Source organism: Hyaena hyaena, unplaced genomic scaffold (assembly GCF_003009895.1).
Source record: "Hyaena hyaena isolate Hyena2069 unplaced genomic scaffold, ASM300989v1 scaffold_1040, whole genome shotgun sequence".
In the NCBI taxonomy this organism is placed as follows: Eukaryota; Metazoa; Chordata; class Mammalia; order Carnivora; family Hyaenidae; genus Hyaena; species Hyaena hyaena.
In genome coordinates this window covers 40,220-62,186 of record NW_024081670.1, presented here as the reverse complement: position 1 = coordinate 62,186, position 21,967 = coordinate 40,220, and the positions used below count along the sequence as shown (strand labels likewise).

Below are 21,967 nucleotides of genomic sequence, written 5' to 3'. Positions count from 1 at the left end.
ACGAGTTCTTAAATCTTGCAGATTAGCCATGGTTCTGCCCTTTCACTAAAGAGTTAGTGTCAGGGTGGTCACTAAGCAATGGAAGGAACCCAGCTTCGCACAATGTTTACTTGGATATGTGTCCAATTAAATTTATTATGACAGTTGAAATGACTCATACTACTAATAGTTGATTTACTTAAAAATATTGAAATTTTTTATGTGAACATTTAGTCTTCGAAAATTTGATACCTGCAAGGGACTCCTCCCCTAAATTCCATTTAATAATTGACAGTAACTGAGGCTGATGTGTAAATGGGAGTCATTTAGTTCATGACTGATTCTAGCTCACTGAGCTTGACCTGCATGTTAATAAATCTCGGTGATGTTTTGCCACACTATGATAAAACGATAACAACTTAGATTATTGGCAGAAAAATGTTTCTGAAATAGAGGGGAGGAAAATTAAGAAAAACGAAGATGTTTAAAAAATTGGTGCTTTTTAATAACAATTAAAAGAAGTTGGCTTGAATTCAATAATGGATCATCAAAATTTAAAACTTCTCATATCTAGAAGCCCACATACTAACTTTCATACAGGACATTATAATTATAATACCGTGGTACTTAGGAATTTGCAGATTTGGAAATACCTCAAGGTATAGCTTTCTTAAATATTATAGATCTCCTGTACTCTATTTACAAGAATATTTTGTTTGCAATAGTAAGACAGAGCATACAGGAGAGTGCACACATATGGGGGGGGGGATGGGCAGAGAGAGGCAGAGATAATTCCAAGTAGGCCCTGTGCTATATCAGAGCAGAGCCCAACACTGGGCTAGAACTTACAAACTGTGAAATCATGACCTGAGCCGAAATCAAGAGTTGTATATGCTTAACTGACTGAAACACCCAGGCACCCCTAGACTAATTTATTTTAGTATACTACAATTGACATAGATTCCTTTATCATTTCTTTTTTTTTCTTTTCTTTTCTTTTTTCCCCTTTCCTTTTCTTTTCTTTTTGTGAAGACTTAATTATGTTCCTTGAGCAATCTATGTGTTCAAGCACTACGTTTAGAAAAAAAGAATTCATAGAAAACAAAAATTAAATTCAAGTTGTTAAAGCAGGAATGAAAATGGTCCTCTTGTTGAAGTATGTTAAAAGTTATATTTAGAGTTTTTTTTTCTTTAATTCCAACAAACATCAAAATACTTATCTAAAATGAAGACATAGTATGTATCATAAATTCATCAATTATTTGACTTATGAATATAAATGAAAATATCAATTCATTTTTATAGGTCTACAGTTTTATTGCCATAGGTCCCACTGGCAAATGGCTTTTTAAAAAGTTAGACAACCAAGGGGCACCTGGGTGGCTCAGTCGGTTAAGCATCCAACTTCAGCTCAGGTCATGATCACATGGTTCGTGGGTTCAAGCCCCTCATCGGGCACTGTGCTCACAGCTAGCCAAGAGCCTGGAGGAATATGTATATTCCTCTCTCTCTGACCCTCCCCTGCTCACTCTCTTTCTCTCTCTCTCTCTCTCTCTCTCTCTCTCTCTCAGAAATAAATAAAATATTTTTTAAAAAGTTAGACAACTGAATACAATCTTTTGAAAAGTACTATTAACTGCACAAAATTCTGACTAGTTTTACTGTTTTGGTGGCTAACAATGACACAGGATATTTTTATTTGTAGGTTAGGATTGATTTTGCATTACATTATCTTTATTTTTGATTAGGGCCCTGTTCCAATAACTTACCACTATGTGCTGTTACAATCTTTTAAATTCTTGTTATCATTTTGACACAAATAAATGTTTCCATGAATCCGAACAGTTGTTTTTTTGTTTGTTTTTTGCTTTTTGTTTTTTAGTTTGAGTGCATGGTACACATAATGTTTCTAATTTCTGCAATGATATTTCATGACTGAATTGTTAAAGGTAGAACCAATTATTAAAAATTTGTTAACCTTTGAGTATATGTAATGCTAACAAATGAAGACTTTGTTTTGTAACTACAGTGAAATTATTATACATAACAAAATTAATTGCTTACCATTATTTAATATCAATCTGTGTTCAGTACTCCTAGTTTGTCTTAAAAATTTGTTGTTTCTTTGTTGAATCAGGATTTAAACAAAGTATAATTGCATTTTGATGATGTTTCTTAAATTTCTTTTAATCTATAATAGTTTTCCTTCTTTTATCATATCATCTGTTGAAGAAACTGGTTTATTTGTCTTATAGAATTTTTCACATTTTGGATCTGGCTGATACTATCTTTGTGATAAAGGTAACATATTCTTAGTGAACTGATGATAGAATTAGATCTACAAGCTTGCTTAAATCCAGAACATAGTAACTTTAGTTTTAGTTATTAGCTATGGATAGCCTATTGTGTGCTATTAAGAATAAAATTCTGTGGTATAGATAAACCACATCTTCTGGCCATGTGTAGCAACATGGATGGACCTTGAGGGTATTATGCTGAGCGAAATAAGTCAGGCAGAGAAGGACAAATATCATTATGTTTGCACGTATAGGAGGATTAGGAGGAACTTGACGGAGGAACAAGGGGGAGAAGAAGGGCGGAAATGGTGGGGGAAAAGGAGAGAGGCAAACCATGAGAGACTCTTGAATGCTGACAAAAACTGAGGACTCATGGATGTGGGAGGGAGGGGGGATGGGCATGGAGGAGGGCACTTTGGGGATGAGCACTGAGTGTTATGTGGAAAATAATTTGAAAAAAAAAAAAAAAAAAGAAAGAAAATAATTTGACAATAAACTATTTGTAAAAAAATAAAAAAAAGCAAAAAAAAAGAATAAAATTCTGATTTTATTCTTAATAAAATTATTCACTTCATCTAGATTTTATAATTTAGTTATCTAGAACTTGACAAAGACTCACATAGTGGTTTTTACATTTATGGGTTTGGAAGGTTATTTCCCTTTTATCATTTTTTTCTCTCAGGAAAATGTAGGTTACCTAGTAATTTTTCTATTTTGTCAATAATTTAAAAGAACTAGTTTATAATTTTTAAAATTACACCTTAGTTTGCTCTTATCTAATTCATTAATTTCTCCTATCTTAAAATTTTTTCCATTGGCTCTCCTGCCTTGTAATATTTTGTTTTTCTTCTAGCTTTTATATTTAGAGTTGAATTTATAGATTTCATTATAGTTTTATTTTTGGTATTATCTGTATCCTTTTTAAAAATCCTTTTTTAAAAAGTATTTATTATTTTTGAGACACAGAAAGACAGAACATGAGCAGGAGAGGAGCGGAGAGACAGAGAAACACAGAATCTAAAGCAGGCTCCAGGCTCCAAGCTGTCAGCACCGAGCCTGATGCAGGACTCCAACTCACAAACCATGAGATCATGACCTGAGCTGAAGTCAGTTGCTTAACTGACTGAGCCACTCAGCCACCTTGAAATTGTTTGTATTATATTACGGATTTTCTTCCAAGTTGAATTTAGTTGCTGAGTGCTTTGCATGTTTTTGGCTTCCCACCTCTTATTGTTCATATGGAATTTCCATTTATGTTAACTTTCTATGGGTCCAACATAAAAACATCAGTTCTATTTTGAATTTTTGTTGCCATATAAAATTTCCAAACAGATAAATCTATTAATGCACTGACCCTTTTGTTTTCTCAGTCTTTATTCAAACTGCCCTCCTATGAACAATTAAATTAAGTCTCTTACACCCATGTCGTCTTTGCCATACTGAAAAAGAATTATGAAAAAGGCTAAAGTAATGCCTTCTCCCCAGCAGTGGCCATTTGCTCACTGCTCTCTTGTTCTCTTACAACATTCTTTTTTTCAGATATGTGAGTCCTGAATCTGGCCCACATGAAGAACAGGGCAAAATGCATTCTTTGTTGCACACTATTGGAATTCTCTGCTAAATCTCTTCTTATACAGCAAAAGAAACAAATTTAAGGTGGACTAATAAGATGATAAAAAAAAGTACATGTTTCTCAAATAAAATGTCCTTATCATTTTTCAGTTTTTATTTAAATAAGCACAAAACCCAATAGGTCATCTTGCACATTGATAATAATGCATTTTTAATTGAAAAAAATAGAAAATGTGTAAACTTTACATGACTATGTTATAAAAATATAGTTGATGACTTTATGCAATTAAGTCTTTTAAGCACCCAGCCAATTTGTCAGAATGTAAGATTTGTTTTTCATCTATAGGCAAGAGTGAAGCAATGTTTCAATTGCATTTACTCTTATATCATCATCTTAGTAGATGATTATTGAATGAGTAAATGCATGAGAGCTCTACCTCCAATGATAGCCCATTTTGGAAACAGTTTGAAGCACATGTAGTCTTCTAAAAGCCTCCCATAAAACCAAACAATTCCAGCTGCCTTATTCTCACTTTGTAAGATTTTATATATAAGAAATTTTTTGTAATTAAGTAGTATTAAGTTCATGAGTTTTTAAAAAAAAAAAGTGACTGTACACATCATCTTTAAGCATTTTAAGGTAATTATAGTCACTTAGAAAAGTAGTTCTTAGTAAGTACCCTCCTTGCTGACATTATAATATTTGTCTAAGCATAGAGACAAATACCTAGCAATAATTTTCATAATAAGTAGAGTTAAAAATTTCTGATAAGTATGAATTGCCCTTTACATTCTGATAGATAGTATCAATGAAAAAAATCATTATTAGTAGTACTATTTATATAAAATTAATTTTTAGTAATTAAAAACCACTTGAAAGTTTTCAATGTTTCTAATTAGTCTTCCAATAATGGTTTTTCCATTTTAGATGGACTGATTAAGTTAAAACTTTATTATATCCTCATATCTCCTTATACACTTTTTCCCTCTAGCATGGTAACCATTGTAAATTTGTATTCTTGTATTTTTGTGAAGAATAAAACAAAAATATTTATCTAAATAAATGAGCAATGACTTTCTGTTTCTGCTATATTTCTTTCCTGATGTAAGATTCTTAGACAACAATACCAAGTCTTTCTAAGTTGCTTAACATATATTTTTACAGAAAATTCTGTATATAAGCTAGCATTGTACTGAAGGATAGTCTATTAAACTCTAAGTGCCTCCTACACTTACACCACTGCTTCTACCGAACCTAAAGTAGGTCTGTGGGCCTACGTATACAGTTGGTATTATGTGTGGGTACCACCCTGACAACAGTGGATTAGAGAAGTCACATTATTCTTTTCAATTTACAGGCCTCTCATAGTTTTTCTAATGTTTCCGTTTTTTCCATCTTCATGTACATCCATTCTATGGTTAATGATGTCTGGTGTCAGGCCATGTGAATACGGTTTCCAATGGAAATATTGCACAGTAAGTTTATGCCAATATGTTAAATATTAATTAATTAGTGTCCTAGGCTACAGGAAGGGGAATAAAATTCCTTAAGTTGCTGCTGTTTCACTTTCTCACTATTCCAAGGTCTGAAGAAAAGCATTACAATTTCTCAATATGAAGCACATATGGGTCACTCAGAAGGATAACTTCTTTCTATCCCATAAATTTCCACCTCCCCAATCTCAGTGATAAATTTTTAAAAAAGGTGGGGGGTTCTGAGTTACAACCAAACCAAGAAAGAAAGAATATTTTCTTCTCAATTTTTACAAGTGAGGAGTGTTAGTATTATACTACACGGAATTAACAGAGGCAGTTCCTTGTAACTGTAATTCTCATTTGAATATGTAAAGCTTCCTCTCATACATTCAACAAGCTACTACCTGAGAAGAAAAGACATCAGCAATTAACTGAGTTCAAGAGTCTGTTGCAGTCATGAGGCCAGGATTTGTGTTGTATGAAATGGCAAAACAAGTCAACCATAGCAAAAATCAAAAGTTGGAATGAAGGCCCTGACACTAGTTGAGTTAGAGAGTATCAGACTGATCTGAAGGACAGTGAAGGCAATGAAACTTCCAGAATAAAGAAGCCAAGAGCAAAACATAATGCAATGTTTAAAAGTTACTGCTCTGATGAGGAACCACAAAGCCTTTGGTATTACATTTGCATGATCCACAAAGCTACTCACAGACAGCATCATTTTCCCTTTCACTGAGTGAAGCTCACAGTATACACAACCTGTATTTCTCAGAGAAGGCCTTTGCAGCTCAAGAGAACTGAGACACAAATCCTATTATCTGTCAGAAATTTGGAGTTTTACTATCCCCAAACTATATCAAATTTTTGTTGTATGCTTTACTATGTCCAAGACAGTAAAATGATAATTTCTGAATTCTTGTTTGTCATTTTCTTATGACCTATTCATATTACTACAGAGAACATAGTACTAACCAGTGGCACTCTCAGGCTTCTACTCTGGCTCCTGAGCCCTGTTAGCCTCATCACAAAAGCGTGTATGTGCTGCTCACACAGAGGGAGGCATGTCACATAGATTCTGACAGGCATGGAGAAATGCTGGTTGCTTAGCCACTGTTTAAGGAGAACTCTTTACATTCTTACACTAAGATTAGAAAAACAAAAGGATAAACTCTGATTTTTTTTTTCTCATCAACACTGCATACAAAAGTCATACAAATGATTTTTAACTTTTTAATTTACTATAATTTTGATTTTTAATTTTTTTAAAAGTTTTATTTATTTCTGAGAGAGAGAGATAGCACGAGCAGGAGAGGGTCAGAGAGAGAGGGAGACACAGAGTCTGAAACAGGATCCAGGCTCTGAGCTAGCTGTCAGCATAGAGCCCGACGTGGGGCTCAAACCCACAAACTGCAAGATTATGACCTGAGCCAAAGCCAGACACCCAACCGACTGAGCCACCCAGGCACCCCTGTAATTTTGATTTTTAACTTCAGCTCCAAGATTCTGTTGTCAAAGAAACAGACTCAGTCACTGTAAAGAGTTTATTAGCTACACTGCACAAAAGGTTGATACAGAGAATGATTAGATAGGTTTTAGGATAAGGAAAAGGATGCATAGGCTTAAGGATTTTTATGTTTCTTCTAAGAGGATCCTAAGTTATACTTAAGGGTTTAAATGGAATCTCATCGATGGCTGTGAGAACTGTGCTGATCTCAGTAGCTTGGCATTTTATAAAGATGACTTTGGCCCAAATGCAGAGAATGGTAGGAGAAAATACTGAAAAATACACCTAGATTATTAAAAGGTTATGTCAGTATTCTAGGCAGGAGATGGAATTTTCTTAAATTTTGAGAAAAGTGGGTGGTTTCAACAGATATTAAAGAGATAAAAGCCATGGGTTCAAGGGGGAAGTCAGTGTCAAGGATGACTCTCAGGTTTCTTTCTTTAAAAATGGGGTAGGGATGATGTCATTAACTGAGAATGGGAAAGCAGGATGGGGGCCATACTGGGTGATAGTGTTTACAAAGACTCTGAATTTGGATCTGTACATTCTGAGTTTTCATGAGTTTTTGAGATGTTTGAAGAAACTATCAGGTGGTTGGAATGTGGCAACATCAAAGAGCAATAAGAAAAAAGAAATTAATATGACCTAAAAACTGCTCAGGGGTAGTTTGTCAAGTTGCCCTCACAGTGAACTCTAATGACACAAAGCATGCTTCTAATTGTTACCCCAGCTCGTCCTGGGTTACTCCCCAAGTAGCTCTCAATGCCCAGTAGAACAGCTTTGCCTCCATCCTACAGGGAATCAATCTACTGGTAACTTTTACTGAGGAAATTTCAATTTACTTTTCTCTTTCATGAACAGATTTGAAAAAGAGTACAAATAAATATCATCTTCCTGCAGTTGAGGTTTCCAAGGAAAATGTTTGCACAAGTAATCACTGTTTCATTCTGTACCTTCCACTTTTCTTCATTTAAAGATTTTAGGAGGAAGTACTGACGTGGATGTGAAAGCAGCTAGAAGCTTCATCAGTTTGGCGATTCATAAAGATGACTCTGGTCGCAGTGTAAAGCACGGTAGAGGGAAATTTACAATTTTTTTTCTTTAGAAACCCACCATCTTTCCTTCAGGAAATCCATCATCTCTCAATCTTGAAAAGACTTTAAGAAACTGTGTGAGGACACTAAAATCCATCTAATTTTTATTAGTTGTAGTTTCTCCATTTTTTATTTGATAATGAAATATCCAGGTGAGAAATGAAAATCCTGGTAACCCTATGAGATATTTTGTTTCTCTTCAGGATAGACAATTCTGGATGCCTGTTATAAATACTAAGTGTTGGACTGTTGAGTAGACACATATTATAAGATTTCTTTTTAATAGGAAACTTGAGATAATAAAAAAAGAAGACATGATAAAATGATGATAATAACTCAAAAGTTTCAGACATTATTTCATAGTATAGAAACTTTTCCTTGTCAGGCTAAGAAGAACTAAATTATGCTGCTTAAACTTCCTTAGTTTGTTCATGGAATCATAACAAGATGAGCTAAAGTCACCACTGATAACATTTTTAATCCCCTTGATTCCAATGGATATATGTGTGTGCATTATGTTTGTGTGTGTATATATATGGTATATACCATAAATATCTATATGGTATAGAGATATAGATATTGAAAAGTTCTAAGCACTTAATAGCTCTTGACCTAATTATAAAAAGGTTGTATCAATTATGGGTTCAAAGTTCGCAAGAAACCTAGATAGGCTCACTCAGGACAAAACCTTCACCTTGTAAATTAAATGACTTGCTCTCAGTGTCGATTAAGGGTAATTTTTAGGAGATATTTCAGTCAGCCCTCTTGCTGCTTGTGTTGTGCTTCCAGGGCTTCTCATGGGTTTATCCACTAAAAGAGAAACTTTTTTAATGTTTTTTTTTTTTGAGCGGGGGGAGGGGCAAAGAGGAGGGGGGCGACAAGGGATCCAAAGTGGGCTCTGTGCTGACAGCAGAGAGCCTGGTGCGAGGCTTGAATCCATGAACTGTGAGATCATGACCTGAGCTGAAGTCGGACACTTAAGTGACTGAGCAACCCCGGCACCCAAAAGATAAATTTTTAAAACTAATTTTATTTGTTCTATTCTTGAGGAATATGGAAATAACTCCCCATTCTCTCTAGTGTTGAACCATTAAGAAAAATATTGTCAACAGACCTATTTTAAAGTTAAACAATACAATTTGGGTAAATGGTAAATTTTAAATGTATTTTAATCAGCAAGAACTGTGTGTATAAGATTGTTATTGATTTTATTTTGGGAAACAATGAATTTACACATCAAAGCATAGGCAGGTTTTTCTCCTTCTAGGTGATCTAAAAGTCTGTGCATTCACCTCTAAATACCTTGAGATCTCTTCTTTTGGATTTGCTTTTAGATGACATTTATAGGTGATAGAACAAAATCAAACAAAGTATTTCAGGGCTGCATCAAATATAAAGAAAGGAACCTGAAAATGAATAAAACCATTTAAGAAAAATATTGTGCTTGTATATCTAACTTTGTTTACAAAAAACCTTTTGTCTGAGAGAGAGACAGAGAGAAATCACTCTCTATGGATGAATTCAGATACTGCTGAAAATATTCAAAAGCAAATGCTACACAATCCAAAAACTTTTCTGTATTTTAAAATACAGAAAATCTGTAAAATAAAATTTACTTATGATTAATTCCTAATTTTTCATTAAAATATTTATTGCCACCTACTAAATGCAATAGTATTATTATTCCTGTTGCTCTTCCTTGCTCTTCTTCACTTATTAAAACTTAAGACTATCCTTAATTATATGTCTGTAATTGTATAAAATAGGATGACTGTGTATTGTGTTTTTATCACAAAAGCAGTTTTGGAGGTACTGTGTATTTCTCTCCTCTCACCTACACCAGGGAATAAATATTAACAAGCTAGGTCTACCATTTCATAATATCTTTATGTTCTTATGGTTTTTGCAAATATATGTGTATGTGTATTCAAAGATCTGCAGAGTGGAAATTTTAAGACTTTATTGTCTATTGGTTTAATGGAATAATGTTAAATACATTTCTCTGTATCTTACTTTTCTCACATTCTTAACAATTGTGGAAATTTCTTTCAGACTACTGGTAGAGCAATAGTTCATTTTAAACGACTGCCATCCATAATACTGATTAGTCTGATTATACCAAGATCTGTTCAACCATGGTTTCACCCTGTTGGTTTACATATTACTTCTAGTCTTTTGCCACCATGAAGAATGCTGCTGCAGATTTCTCTCCCTATGAAATGATATGTTATTGCTAGAGAATGGACAGAAGACATGGGTCATTGAGTTCAAAAGTATGTGTATTTTTATTTTTTAATTATTAAAAATATTTTAAATGATTATTTATTTTTGAGAGAGAGACAGAGCACAAGCTGGGGAGGGGCAGAGACAGATAGAGGAAGACACAGAATCTGAAGCAGGCTCCAGGCTCTGAGCTGTCAGCACAGAGCCTGACGTGGGGCTCAAATTCACGAACTGTAAAGTCATGACCTGGGCTGAAATTGGATGCTTAACAGACCGAACCGCCAAGGTGCTCCTGTGTATTTTTATTTCTTAAAAATATTCCCAGATTGTTTTTCAGTCTTAATAATTTACATTTTTACTAATAAGTGTGAGTGGCCTTTTCTAAATTCTAACAATCAGGAGATTTTGCTAATCTGAGGAATGAAAAATAATGTCTTATTTTATTTGCACATCTTGAGTACTGGGGAAGGTGAGCATCTTTTCTCACAGCTGAATATGTTGACCTGTTCTGTGAGTTTCCCATTTAATTCCGTTTTGTTTATCTGTTGAATTACTTGACTTTTCTTACCAATTAGTAATATTTCTTGGCATGTGATAGGTACTAATATTTAGCCTATTATATTATACATATTTTTCCAACATTTTATTCTTCGTTTACCTAGTCAAATATTACGTACATACTCCATTTTCATGCATTTAAACATTATTTTAAATATACTTATTCCTTCTTTATAATTCATGCATTTCTTAGTCAGAGATTATTGTAATATATTTAAATTATATTTCATGAATTTTCTTAGAATGTTTAAGTTGGTTTTTTAAATTTTTTACTTTTAAGTCCTTGATCCAGCAGCAATTTTATTTTATTTTATTTTATTTTTAATGTTTTATTTATTTCTAGGAGAGAGAGAGAGAGACAGCGTGAGCAGGGGAGGGTCAGAGAGAGAGGGAGTCACAGACTGAAACAGGCTCCAGGCTCTGAGCTGGCAGTCAGCACAGAGCCCATCGCGGGGCCGAACCCACGAACCGTGAGATCATGACCTAGGCGAAAGTCGGACGCTTAACCGACTAAGCCACCCAGGCGCCCCCAGCAGCAATTTTAAAACAAGCATAGGAAACAAAGCCATTCTTACTTTTTTTTCCCAAATTGGCAAATGTAGCCACAATATTTATTGAAGAAACCAACATGTTTCTCAATTGAAAAATCACCCATGTACTATATTAAATTCTAATATGTGAATCAGTCTTTGGAGTCTTTACTTGGTTTTACTCTAATATTTCTTTATTTTCACACCATATTGCCTTCTATTAAATGGCTTTATATTGTAACTTAACACTGCGCATTTTGCTACTGTTCATATTTTCCTTGTCTCTTCAAAATAAGTTTATTTTATAAGAACTTCATGCTTATGCTTTCATATTAAAAAGCAATTAGGATTCAGGGGCACCTGGGTGGCTTAGCCAGTTAAGTGACCGACTTCTAATTTTGGCTCAGGTTATGATCTTGCAGTTTGTGGGATAGAGCCCCACATCAAAACCTATGAAGCCTGCTTGGGATTCTCTCTCTTTCTCTTTCCCTCTCCTGCTCGTGCTCTCTCTCTCTCAAAATAAATAAATAAAAATCAATAAATAATGTTAAAAAACAACTAACTGAATTTAATTTCTAACTGAAATTAAATTGAATTCTACTGACATATTTATAATACTGTCTTCTTATCTGATAATATATTTTGGCTATTTCTTTAGAAATTGTATAATACTTTTTGGTATGATTTTACAATTTTATTCACTATGATCTTATATATTTTAAAAATATTTCAATGTATTTTAAAGTGTATCTATGGCTATTATAATTGATATATTTCCCTTTTATTTCTCTTGCTTGCTTGCATTGAAAAAAAAATCTAGTGATTATTTATGTATTCATCTTTCATCTGGTACCTATTTAAGTCATAATATTATTTCTTTAATTATAACAATATAACATTAGCAAAATTATGAATTTATCTCCTATACTTTTTATGACATTTCATTATTTATTATATTATTTTGTTTTCATATCTTAGACATATTGAAGTTTCTAAAAAATACTGTACAATAATGGTCAGAGTGAGCATTTCAATCTGTCCTTAATTTGAGGGAAATACTATATTATTTAGAATGTATGCTATTGGTTTTGATAACTCATCTTTAGCATTTTTCAAAAGCTTACTTCTATTTTTAATGATTTTAAAATTAGAAGATGATTATTAAATTGCAATTAATTTTTTCCAAATTAAAAAATAAGCCCACTTCTCTTATACAAGTAATAAATTATATATATATATGTATGTATAATATATATATATATACCCTAAATTTTAGGAACAGTGGCCCAAATACATTTTGTTTGTAAAGAATACTCCAGTATAAAGATAAATGTTCGGGTTAAAAGAAACATGTAAATGAGGAAGATACATTTATTTTCAAATAAAATGTGATTTTTTCCATGGTTTTTTATTACTGTGTTCTTCATTTATTCTTTAATTTCAGTGATCAGCTTGACTGAATCTGATGGAAACAAGACACAGGTGATGGAGTTTGTTCTCATGGGACTGACAGATAGTCCAGGGATGCAGGTCCCCCTTTTCCTGATGTTCTTGGTCATCTACCTCACCACCATGGTGGGCAACCTGGGACTGATTTTCCTCATCTGGAAGGACCCTCATCTTCACATCCCCATGTACTTATTCCTTGGCAGTTTGGCCCTTGCAGATGCTTGTTCCTCCTCCTCTGTGACTCCCAAAATGTTGATGAATTTCTTATCTCACAATCACATGATATCCCTGGTTGAATGCATCACCCAATTTTATATTTTTGCTTCCAGCGCAAACACAGAATGTTTCCTTCTGGTAGTGATGGCTTATGACCGTTACGTCGCCATATGTAACCCTTTGCTTTATCCAGTGGTGATGTCCAATACCTTTTGCATTCAGTTATTAGGAGTTTCGTATATGATAGGGTTTCTTCATCCTATGATGCACACTGGTTTGTTATTTAGATTAACTTTCTGCAAGTCCAATGTAATACATTATTTCTACTGTGAAATTTTACAACTGTTTAAGATTTCCTGTACAGACCCTAGAATTAATATGCTCTTGATTTTTATATTTTCAGTCTTTATACAATCTTTCACCTTTATGACCATTATCATCTCTTACTCCTATGTCCTCCTTGCCATCCTGAAAAAGAAGTCTGAAAAGGGCAGGAGCAAAGCCTTCTCCACGTGCAGCGCCCACCTGCTCTCTGTTTCCTTGTTCTATGGCACTCTCTTCTTCATGTATGTGCGTCCTGCGTCTGGACCAGCTGAAAATCAAGATAAAATGTATTCTGTATTTTACACAATCATAATTCCCCTGCTAAATCCTTTTATTTACAGTTTGAGAAACAAAGAGGTTATAAATGCCTTGAGGAGAATAATAAAATATAAATAGTTCTTAAGGCAAATTTTAAACTTGGTCATTTCAAACTTTGCAAAATACAAGGGATCTGAAGTTAGGAAAATTAGCCTTGGCTTAAATAACTTTAACAGAAGGCAGTATCTAGAGCACTTTCTCAGTGCTGTGATGAAAGACAGCTTCATTTGGGTTTTTTTTTTTTTCAATGTAAGGAGATCTTAATATCACACCAAACTGAATCACTGATGAAAAATAGACCACCTTTTAAAAACTAAGCATTTAAAATTTGTGATTTTTTACTCTTTGTAAATTTCCTCAAAAATTCGGTACAAAAATAGTTTGTAATTTGAACATAGCATATATTTGCATGTTTCTTTGCTTGAGGCTGGTACAACTGTCCAGAGCCTGCATATCAAAATTTTGCTGCTTTTCCAGTTTGCATTCCCATCAACAGTGTAAGAGGGTTCCCCTTTCTCCTCATCCTCACCAACACCTGTTGTTTCCCTGTGTTGTTAATTTTAGCCATTCTTACAGGTGTGAGGTAATATCTCTTTGTGGTTTTGATTTGTATACCCCTGATGATGAGTGGTGTAGAGCATCTTTTCATATTTCTGTTGGTCATCTAGATGCCTTCTTTATAAAAATGTCTATTCATGTCTTCTGCTCATTTTTAACTTAGATTGTTTCTCCCATGTTGTGTTGTACAATTTCTTTATATATTTTGGATATTAACCCTTTATCAGATATGTCATTTGCAGATACCTTCTTCCATTCCAAAGATTGACTTTTAGTTTTGTTGATTGTTTCCTTCACTGTGTAAAAGTTTTTATCTTCTTTTTAAATGTTTATTAATTTTTGAGAGAAAGAAAGCATAAGCAGGGGAAGGGAAGAGAGAGAGGGAGACAGAGAATCTGAAGCAGGCTCTGCACTGTCAGCACAGAGCCAATGTGGGGCTTGAACCCACAAACAGTGAAATCGTGACCTAAGCTGAAGTCAGACTTCAACAGAAGCTTTCTATCTTGATGAAATTCCAATAGTTGATTTTTGCTTTTGTTTTCCTTGCCTCTGGCAACATGTTTAGTAAGAAGTTGATATGGCTGAGGTCAAAGGGGTGGCTGCCTGTGTTCTCCTCTAGGATTTTGATGGTTTTCTGTCTCACATTTAGGTCTTTCATTCATTTGGAATTTATTTTTGTGTATGGTATAAGAAATTATCCAGCAATGCACTACTAGGTGTTTCCCCAAAGGGTATAAAAATACAGATGCACCCCAATGTTTATAGCAGCATTATCAACAACAGCCAAATTATAGAAAGAGCCCAAATGTCCATCAGTTGATGAATGGATAAAGAAGATGTGGAGTGTGTGTGTGTGTGTGTGTAATGGAAAGTTACTCAGTCATCAAAAAGAATGGAATCTTGTCATTTGCAATGACATGGACAGAGCTAGAGAGTATTATGCTAAGAAAAATAAGTCAGGAAAAGACAAATATCATATGATTTCACTTATATGTGGAATTTAAGAAACAAAACAGATGGACATAGTGGTGAAATAAAAGAGAGGCAAAACAGGAAACAGACCCTTAACTATAAAGAACAAATTAAGGGTTGTTGGAGGGGAGGTCGGCAGGGGGATGGGTTAAATAAGTGATGGGTTTTAGGAGGCCACTTGTGATGAGCACTGGGTGTTGTATGTAAATGATGAATTACTAAATTCTACATGTGAAACTAATATTACACTGTATATTAATGAAACTGGAATTTAAATAAAAACTTGAAAGAAAAAAAAGTCTTGCTGCTTTTCAATTGTTCAGAGACTCAGATGAAGTGATTTCTTGGAGGAAACTGTCCCTGAAGAGAAAACTTTCTTTCTACTGAAGAAAATATTTTAAAAAGCATAGAATATAAGAGATTGGTGGATTTTAATGATAGGAATCTTAATTGGGATATAATAAAAAGTAGACAATTGAATAAAAGTATGGCTTAACTGTGTGAAAATACACAGTACATTTTATCAGGGAAATTATAGGCAATATTGGTATTCAAGAATCTGCAGATACTGAAAGATTTTAGGATATATCTCTTCAGATATTAGGAGTATGCTGTATTTATCGTTTTGTGATTAATAATGCAGAAACACAAATTTTCATAGTTACTGCTCTTATAATCTCTTACATGTTGACTACTACTCAAGTAAAACTAATTTACGTCTTTAGTTAGACAATGCAACATATCTTAATTTGAGTAAGTGCCACTATGGAATGTCTTTTATTTCTGAAATGACTCTAAAAACTTTCAATGTAATACTTATTTTTCCTTCATTGGCTATCCTAAGGAAGGTGTAGTGTCTTTCTCCATTGGACATCTAAATTTAAAGGAAATCTGAAGTGGTAAGTGTATAATTTGTTTGAATCTGTAATAACTTTGGCTACCTGCTGCTGTTGCAAAATCTCCAGGTGGTGGCCTGATATTTATTGCGGAGCAGTAGGGAAGAATTAAGAGGAAGAATCATGTATTCAGAAAATCTAATGTATAGACTTAACAGGAATACAAGGGAGGAAGATACAAGGCTGAGGAGTGAAGCCAGCACTGCACAGGTCCTCCAGCATGTTTTAGGCAAGCTTTGACTTTTTACAGGGCACAGAGTACATGAATGTAAAATGATTACATCAATGTATTTGCAATCTAAACAGGGAGGGACAAGAAGAATGTATACACTGAAGTGAACTGAATTCACAATTTCTACAAATCTAATACATTATTAGGATAAAATGGTCCTTGTCAGAGAAATGGAGGGACTTAATAGAGGCATCTTGGTGCTGATGGAGATTTAAATGACTTTTCTGCAAGGTCCTCTGTCCTCTCTTCAACTAGGCAGGGGAAAAGGTTTAGATTTGTGAATAAGGACACAATTATTTCAAAATACAAGTGCCGTGAAACCATATAATGTTTAATCTAATCAGAAAATTTCACATATCAGAGTATTTATCTTTTAAGAGTATTTTAGGAAAGAACCTCCTACTAAAGATAGCCTATGGTGAATTTATAACTTTTCAGCTGATGACTCTAGAAGGGGCAAGTCAGGATCAATCTGATATACAGATCATCAAGCCCTTTCTTAGAAACAAAGGAAATCTTGGAATCCCAAGCTAAATAATCCTCAATGGATAGCATTTATCCACATCCACAAGGATTTGTTCCTGGTGAACAGTCTCAGACTCTAGGGGTGAAGAGAGTATCTACAAGCTTCTAGACAGAGAGACTGGGTTACTACTAAAGGAAAGATATGTATGGTTACATTTTGTCCGTTGCACTGAGAATACAAAGACAATGGGACAACATTTATAAACTATTGAGGGAAAAATAAGGGGCTCCATGAATAGTACTGTGACAAACTGTACCCAGAGGAACTGTGAAAGGCTGCACAGGCTGAGGGCACTGGTTAACTCAGGGGCAGTATTCATGACACAATATTGTGTGGCAGACTGCCTTGTGCATAAGATGCTATAAGCAATGAACAAATAAATGATGATAATGTGACTGATAACTACATTACAAGCATATAGTTAAGAGTTTAAAGACTAAAAATAAATTAAATAATATCCCATCACACTTTTAGCAGTATTTTGGCAAACATCAGAAGATACTCTCTTTAAATTAAGAGGCTCTGGGGTGCCTGGGGGGCTCAGTCAGTTGAGTGCCTGACTTCGGCTCAGGTCATGATCTTTTGATTTGCGAGTTTGAGCCCCGCATTAGGCTTTGTGCTGACAGCTCAGAGCCTGGAGCTTGCTTCAGATTCTGTGTCTCCCTCTCTCTCTGCCCCTCCCACATTCATGGTCTGTGTATCTCTCTCTCATCAATAAATAAACATAAGAAATTTTAAAAACAATGAATTGAGAGGTCTTGTGCTAAGTGTAATATAGTATAAACTGTATGCTATGACTGACTATGAGACAGTGTTTTCTGCTTTTTCTAAGCCTACAAAAGAAAGTTTCATCATTTCTTTGCTTATTTGTGGACAAACCACAACTTTAGGTTTTTGAGAATGGGTTGCTTGAGAGATATTCTGATCTAGTGCTGAATGGCTCATTCACTGTCAATCACAGACCACACTGCCCATTGATTCCCTGTCATAGATACTGTTGATACTTGCTTATATCTTTTCTAGCTGTACATCTGCATCTGAGGGCTTTCTCACATGGCCAGCTATTCTACCCTCACTTAATGTAGAATAGAAGGATTGAGAAGTAAATATTCCTTTTAGAATCTCCTCCAGATCCTCTATCAGCCAATGACTAATGGGAGTTGGTGAGTAAATACCCCCAATCCTTTGTCCTTTGGTTGATATAAATTTTTTGAAATTCATGCCCAATGATTTTTCCAAAAAATATTAGCTTGATTGCCCACAGTTGTAATTTTTTAAAAATAAATTACCTCTTATTGGCTACATTCCTTTTCCTGTCTCACTTTCTCACTCATCAACTATTCTTAAATAAATTACTTGCACTCAAATCACGTCTCAGGGTCTGGCAGAACATGAAGATGTCCTTGTTGTCTTAAGGTAGTGGTGTATATTTTATATAGGAACTAGATCTACCTATACCACTTATTTCAATATGGCACAATTATTACTTGTTATAACATTATTTAAAGATAGCTTGTGAATAATTAAAGTGATATACTGTATACACTAAAGGAACCACCAAAAAAATAGACAATATATAAATAATAAGCCAAATATGGATATAAAGTGAAATCACAAAAAGTCTCTATTAATCTAAAAGCAGTCAGGACAAGAAGGAGAATGAAGAACAGATGGAATGGACAGAAAAATATCTATCATGTTAGCGAAAATGATAGCTTTTAATCCAACCACATCAATAATCTCACTGAATATAAATGGTAAAAGAAACACATCAAATATAAAGCCTTAGATAAATCAGAAGTAAAATGATGGAAAACAGATCCACCATGCAAACACAAATCAAAAAAAAAAAGTACTATCAAGCAAAGCAGACCTTAAATCAAGGAATATTACTAGACATAAAGAGGGAGGGACATTTCAAAACTATATAGGGTGCAATTAATTAAGAAAACAAAATAAGACTAAATATGTAAACACTGAACAATGGAGCTTCAAAATACTTGAAAAAAACTGATAAAGCAGAAATGAGAACTAGACAAATTCACAATTATAGGTTAAGTCTATTGTACTTCTTTTTCAATAATTGATAAAACAAGTAGAGAGACTATCAGTAAGAGTAGAGAAGACTTGAAAAATACTAACATGATTTTTATAGAATAATCCACCAAGTAGCAGCAGAATACACAGCTTTTCTTTTTATTTTTTGTTGATGTCCCTTTATTTTTTTAATTTATTTTTTAATAGTTTATTGTCAAGTTGGTTTCCATATAACATATATATACATATATATATATAGCTTTTTTATGTGCACACTGAACATTCAGTAAGATAAATCTTAAATATTTAAATTTAAATATTTAAAATAAATATCTAAATATATTTAAAATAATGCAATTAATGCAACAAATAAACCATAACAGAATTAAACTTGAAATAAATAAGGCAAAGATATCCCTAAATCTTTATATATTTGGCAATTAAAAACCATTCTTCTAGGAGCACCTGGCTGGTTCAGTCAATGGAGCATGTGACTCTTGATTTCAGGGTTGTAAGTTTGAGATCCATGTTCAGTGTAGAGATTACTTAAAAATAAAATCTTAAAAAAAAGCCATCTTTCCTAATACCCATAGATCAAAGAGATAGTAACAAGGGAAAGAAGAATATATTTTAAATAAAGTAAATATAAAAATACAAATGTGTAAGTATGTGGGATACAGCTAAAATAGGGCTTAAAGAGAAATTTATATCATTGGATGCTTATATTAGAAAATAAAGATGATTGAATTAAGGTTAAAACTTCTACATTAAGACACTATAAAAAACCAAATGAATCCAAAGCAAGAAAAAATAAATTTATAAATTAAAAGCATAAATCAATTAAATTGAAATAAAATTGATAGAGAAATATAAATAAAATGAAAAGCCTGGTTCTTTAAAAAAGATCAATAAAACTGATAAACTTTTAGCCAAACTGGCCAAGAAGAAAAAAAGATTTAAGTTATTAAATGACTGAAAATGCAAATATAAGAAGATGCATCATTACAGATGCTATAATGTTTGAAAGACAAAAATGAAATATCTTGAATAGCTTTATGCACAAAAATTGTCAACTAGATAAAATGAACAAATTCCTTGAAAATATACAAACTACCAAAGCTTATTTAAGAAACAATAGACAACCTTAATACTTGCACTTTTTTTAATTAGAATTTTTACTTAAAATCTTCAAAGAAAAGCCCAAGTCTGTGTATTTTATATAAAACAGATAAGCAGAAGTAGCTAAATCATCTTCTAGGAGTTTTGAGGAGAAGTATGTAAGATGTTTTAGATGTTCTGGAAAAAGATGTAAGTTCAGTAAAAGGAAGCAAAAATATATTTTTATTTGAGCTTTGGTAAAATAACATATTCTGTAAGTCTTCCTCAACATACAGAAATCCTTTTAGAGACTTCCTTTATCTCCACCTCATCCAAATAAAAAGTATATAATCAAATGCTCCTCACAACTATAGTGAGGCTCTTTCTGCTCATCGGTCATATCCTCCTGCTATAATAAAAGAACCAAAAACCCCCAGAAAACAAAAAACTAAAAAACTCCACAGGAAATTACTGCCTATACTAGAGGTCCAAGGGGCTTTTTCCTTATAAGTACAATTTGAATCTTGATTTCCAGTGTGAAAGAAACAGAGCCAAAGAAGAACATGTTACCTGTGATGCACTTGGCTGGCATGGGTTGGCCAAGACTAAAGCTTGGTGACCTGTCTGAAGAAGAAGTGAAATAAAGCTGGCCATGTTTAGAAGGAAAAGTCCATGAGTAAGTTTATTTCTCTGGTCAGGAAGGAGAGAGAGATGACTGGGCCTGTTTTAGGGGAGCATGTGTTGGGGGATTACTTGCATTTCTGCTAAGAGGGGAGAATAGTAATGGTAAGTAAAAGCTACAGGCCAACCTGGAACACAGCTCGATCAATATCAAATCATTTTGAGCACCCAAGAAATTGATCTGAGGACTGAGAAAACAAAACTGCACGTCTGCAAGTAGAAAATAACCATCTCATGGAAGGTAGGAGCTGCAGAGAGATGATCTGGGGGAGAAAAGAGTCATGAGTGCTATGGACAGGAGGGAGCCCTGATCACAGAGAGAGAAGCAAGAGAGAAAGAGTGAAAAAACAGTGAAAAAAACATGTGCAGGGGATTGCAAAAGAAAACTCTTCCCTACGGCCACTGACTGGGAAAACAAGAGGGATTAAATCGCAGGGTTTTTATAAGCAGTAAAGTGCAAAGTCTGAAGTTTTAGAGGTCTGTCCCCTTGACGGGGCATGCTTAGCGGTGCTGCACTCGGGAAGGAGGATGGACACCTCGAGCAGACAGTATGCTCTGAGGATCCCCTGGGTCAAACAAGGAGAAACAGTTCCCCTTTGTGGAGTACATTTGGGAGGGGGCACTACTCTCCATAGACAAAAGACCCTGAGGGCACCATAGAGATGCCCCATGCAGCAGCATAAAACAAAGATGCCAGCTGAAGGCAACAAATCTTGGTGCTAGCTTTCTTCTGTGCTTTATCATAATCTCTGAGTTGCTGCCCGATTGCAGGGGCAAGCCAGCACTGGCCACAGCAGTGTAAGACACCCCCCCTCCCCCAGAGGATCAGTGATGGTTCACACCGTGGATGAGTCTCTGAAGTTTGGAGTTTTGAAACATAACTGTGACTGAGATAAAACACAGATTGCTTTGTAGCCTGGCAGGTGGACAGCTTGGTCAACAGACAGGGTGAAAGCAGGGGTCTTTAGAAGGCCAGGACCCAGGAGAGGTGGTTGTTCTTTTGTGAGGGCTTTCTAAGGAATGGCACACATGAGCTCCCTGCTCTGGAGATAAGAGAGCAGGGGACTCTGTTTCCCCCCATCCATCAGCGTTGACCAACTTCAGTGAGAAACAGTGTCTCCCAGTGGAGGCTGGAGTTGATTGCACTGAGCCACTCCCCACTGCATTCTGGAGGTGCATCTTTACTAGGGCAAGTGTGCCTGAGAAGAAACACCACAGGCCCCATGCCCAGAAGACCAACATAAACCCCTTGCACAGATCAAGTCTATTAGTGATACAGTGCTTCAAATCTTCAACTCTATGGGAAACTCTAGATCCTTCTAGCTTCCTTTGTTTTTTATTATTGGCTGTTTTTTTTTATCAGAAAAAGGAATTTTTAAAATTTAAAAATTTTTAAATTTTTGACCTCCAAAATGACAAGATGAAGG

At 34.4% G+C, this 21,967-nt stretch overlaps 1 protein-coding gene across 1 annotated transcript; it reads left to right on the top strand.

Moving 5' to 3' along the window:
* Positions 1 to 7,012: 7,012 nt before the first annotated feature.
* LOC120223760 (olfactory receptor 5AC1-like) lies at positions 7,013 to 13,618 on the top strand. The gene is made up of 3 exons (XM_039221985.1): positions 7,013 to 7,087; positions 7,805 to 7,901; positions 12,678 to 13,618. The coding sequence occupies exons 1-3, from the start codon at positions 7,013 to 7,015 to the stop codon at positions 13,616 to 13,618; spliced, it is 1,113 nt and encodes a 370-aa protein (XP_039077916.1).
* The last annotated feature ends 8,349 nt before the right edge of the window (positions 13,619 to 21,967 follow it).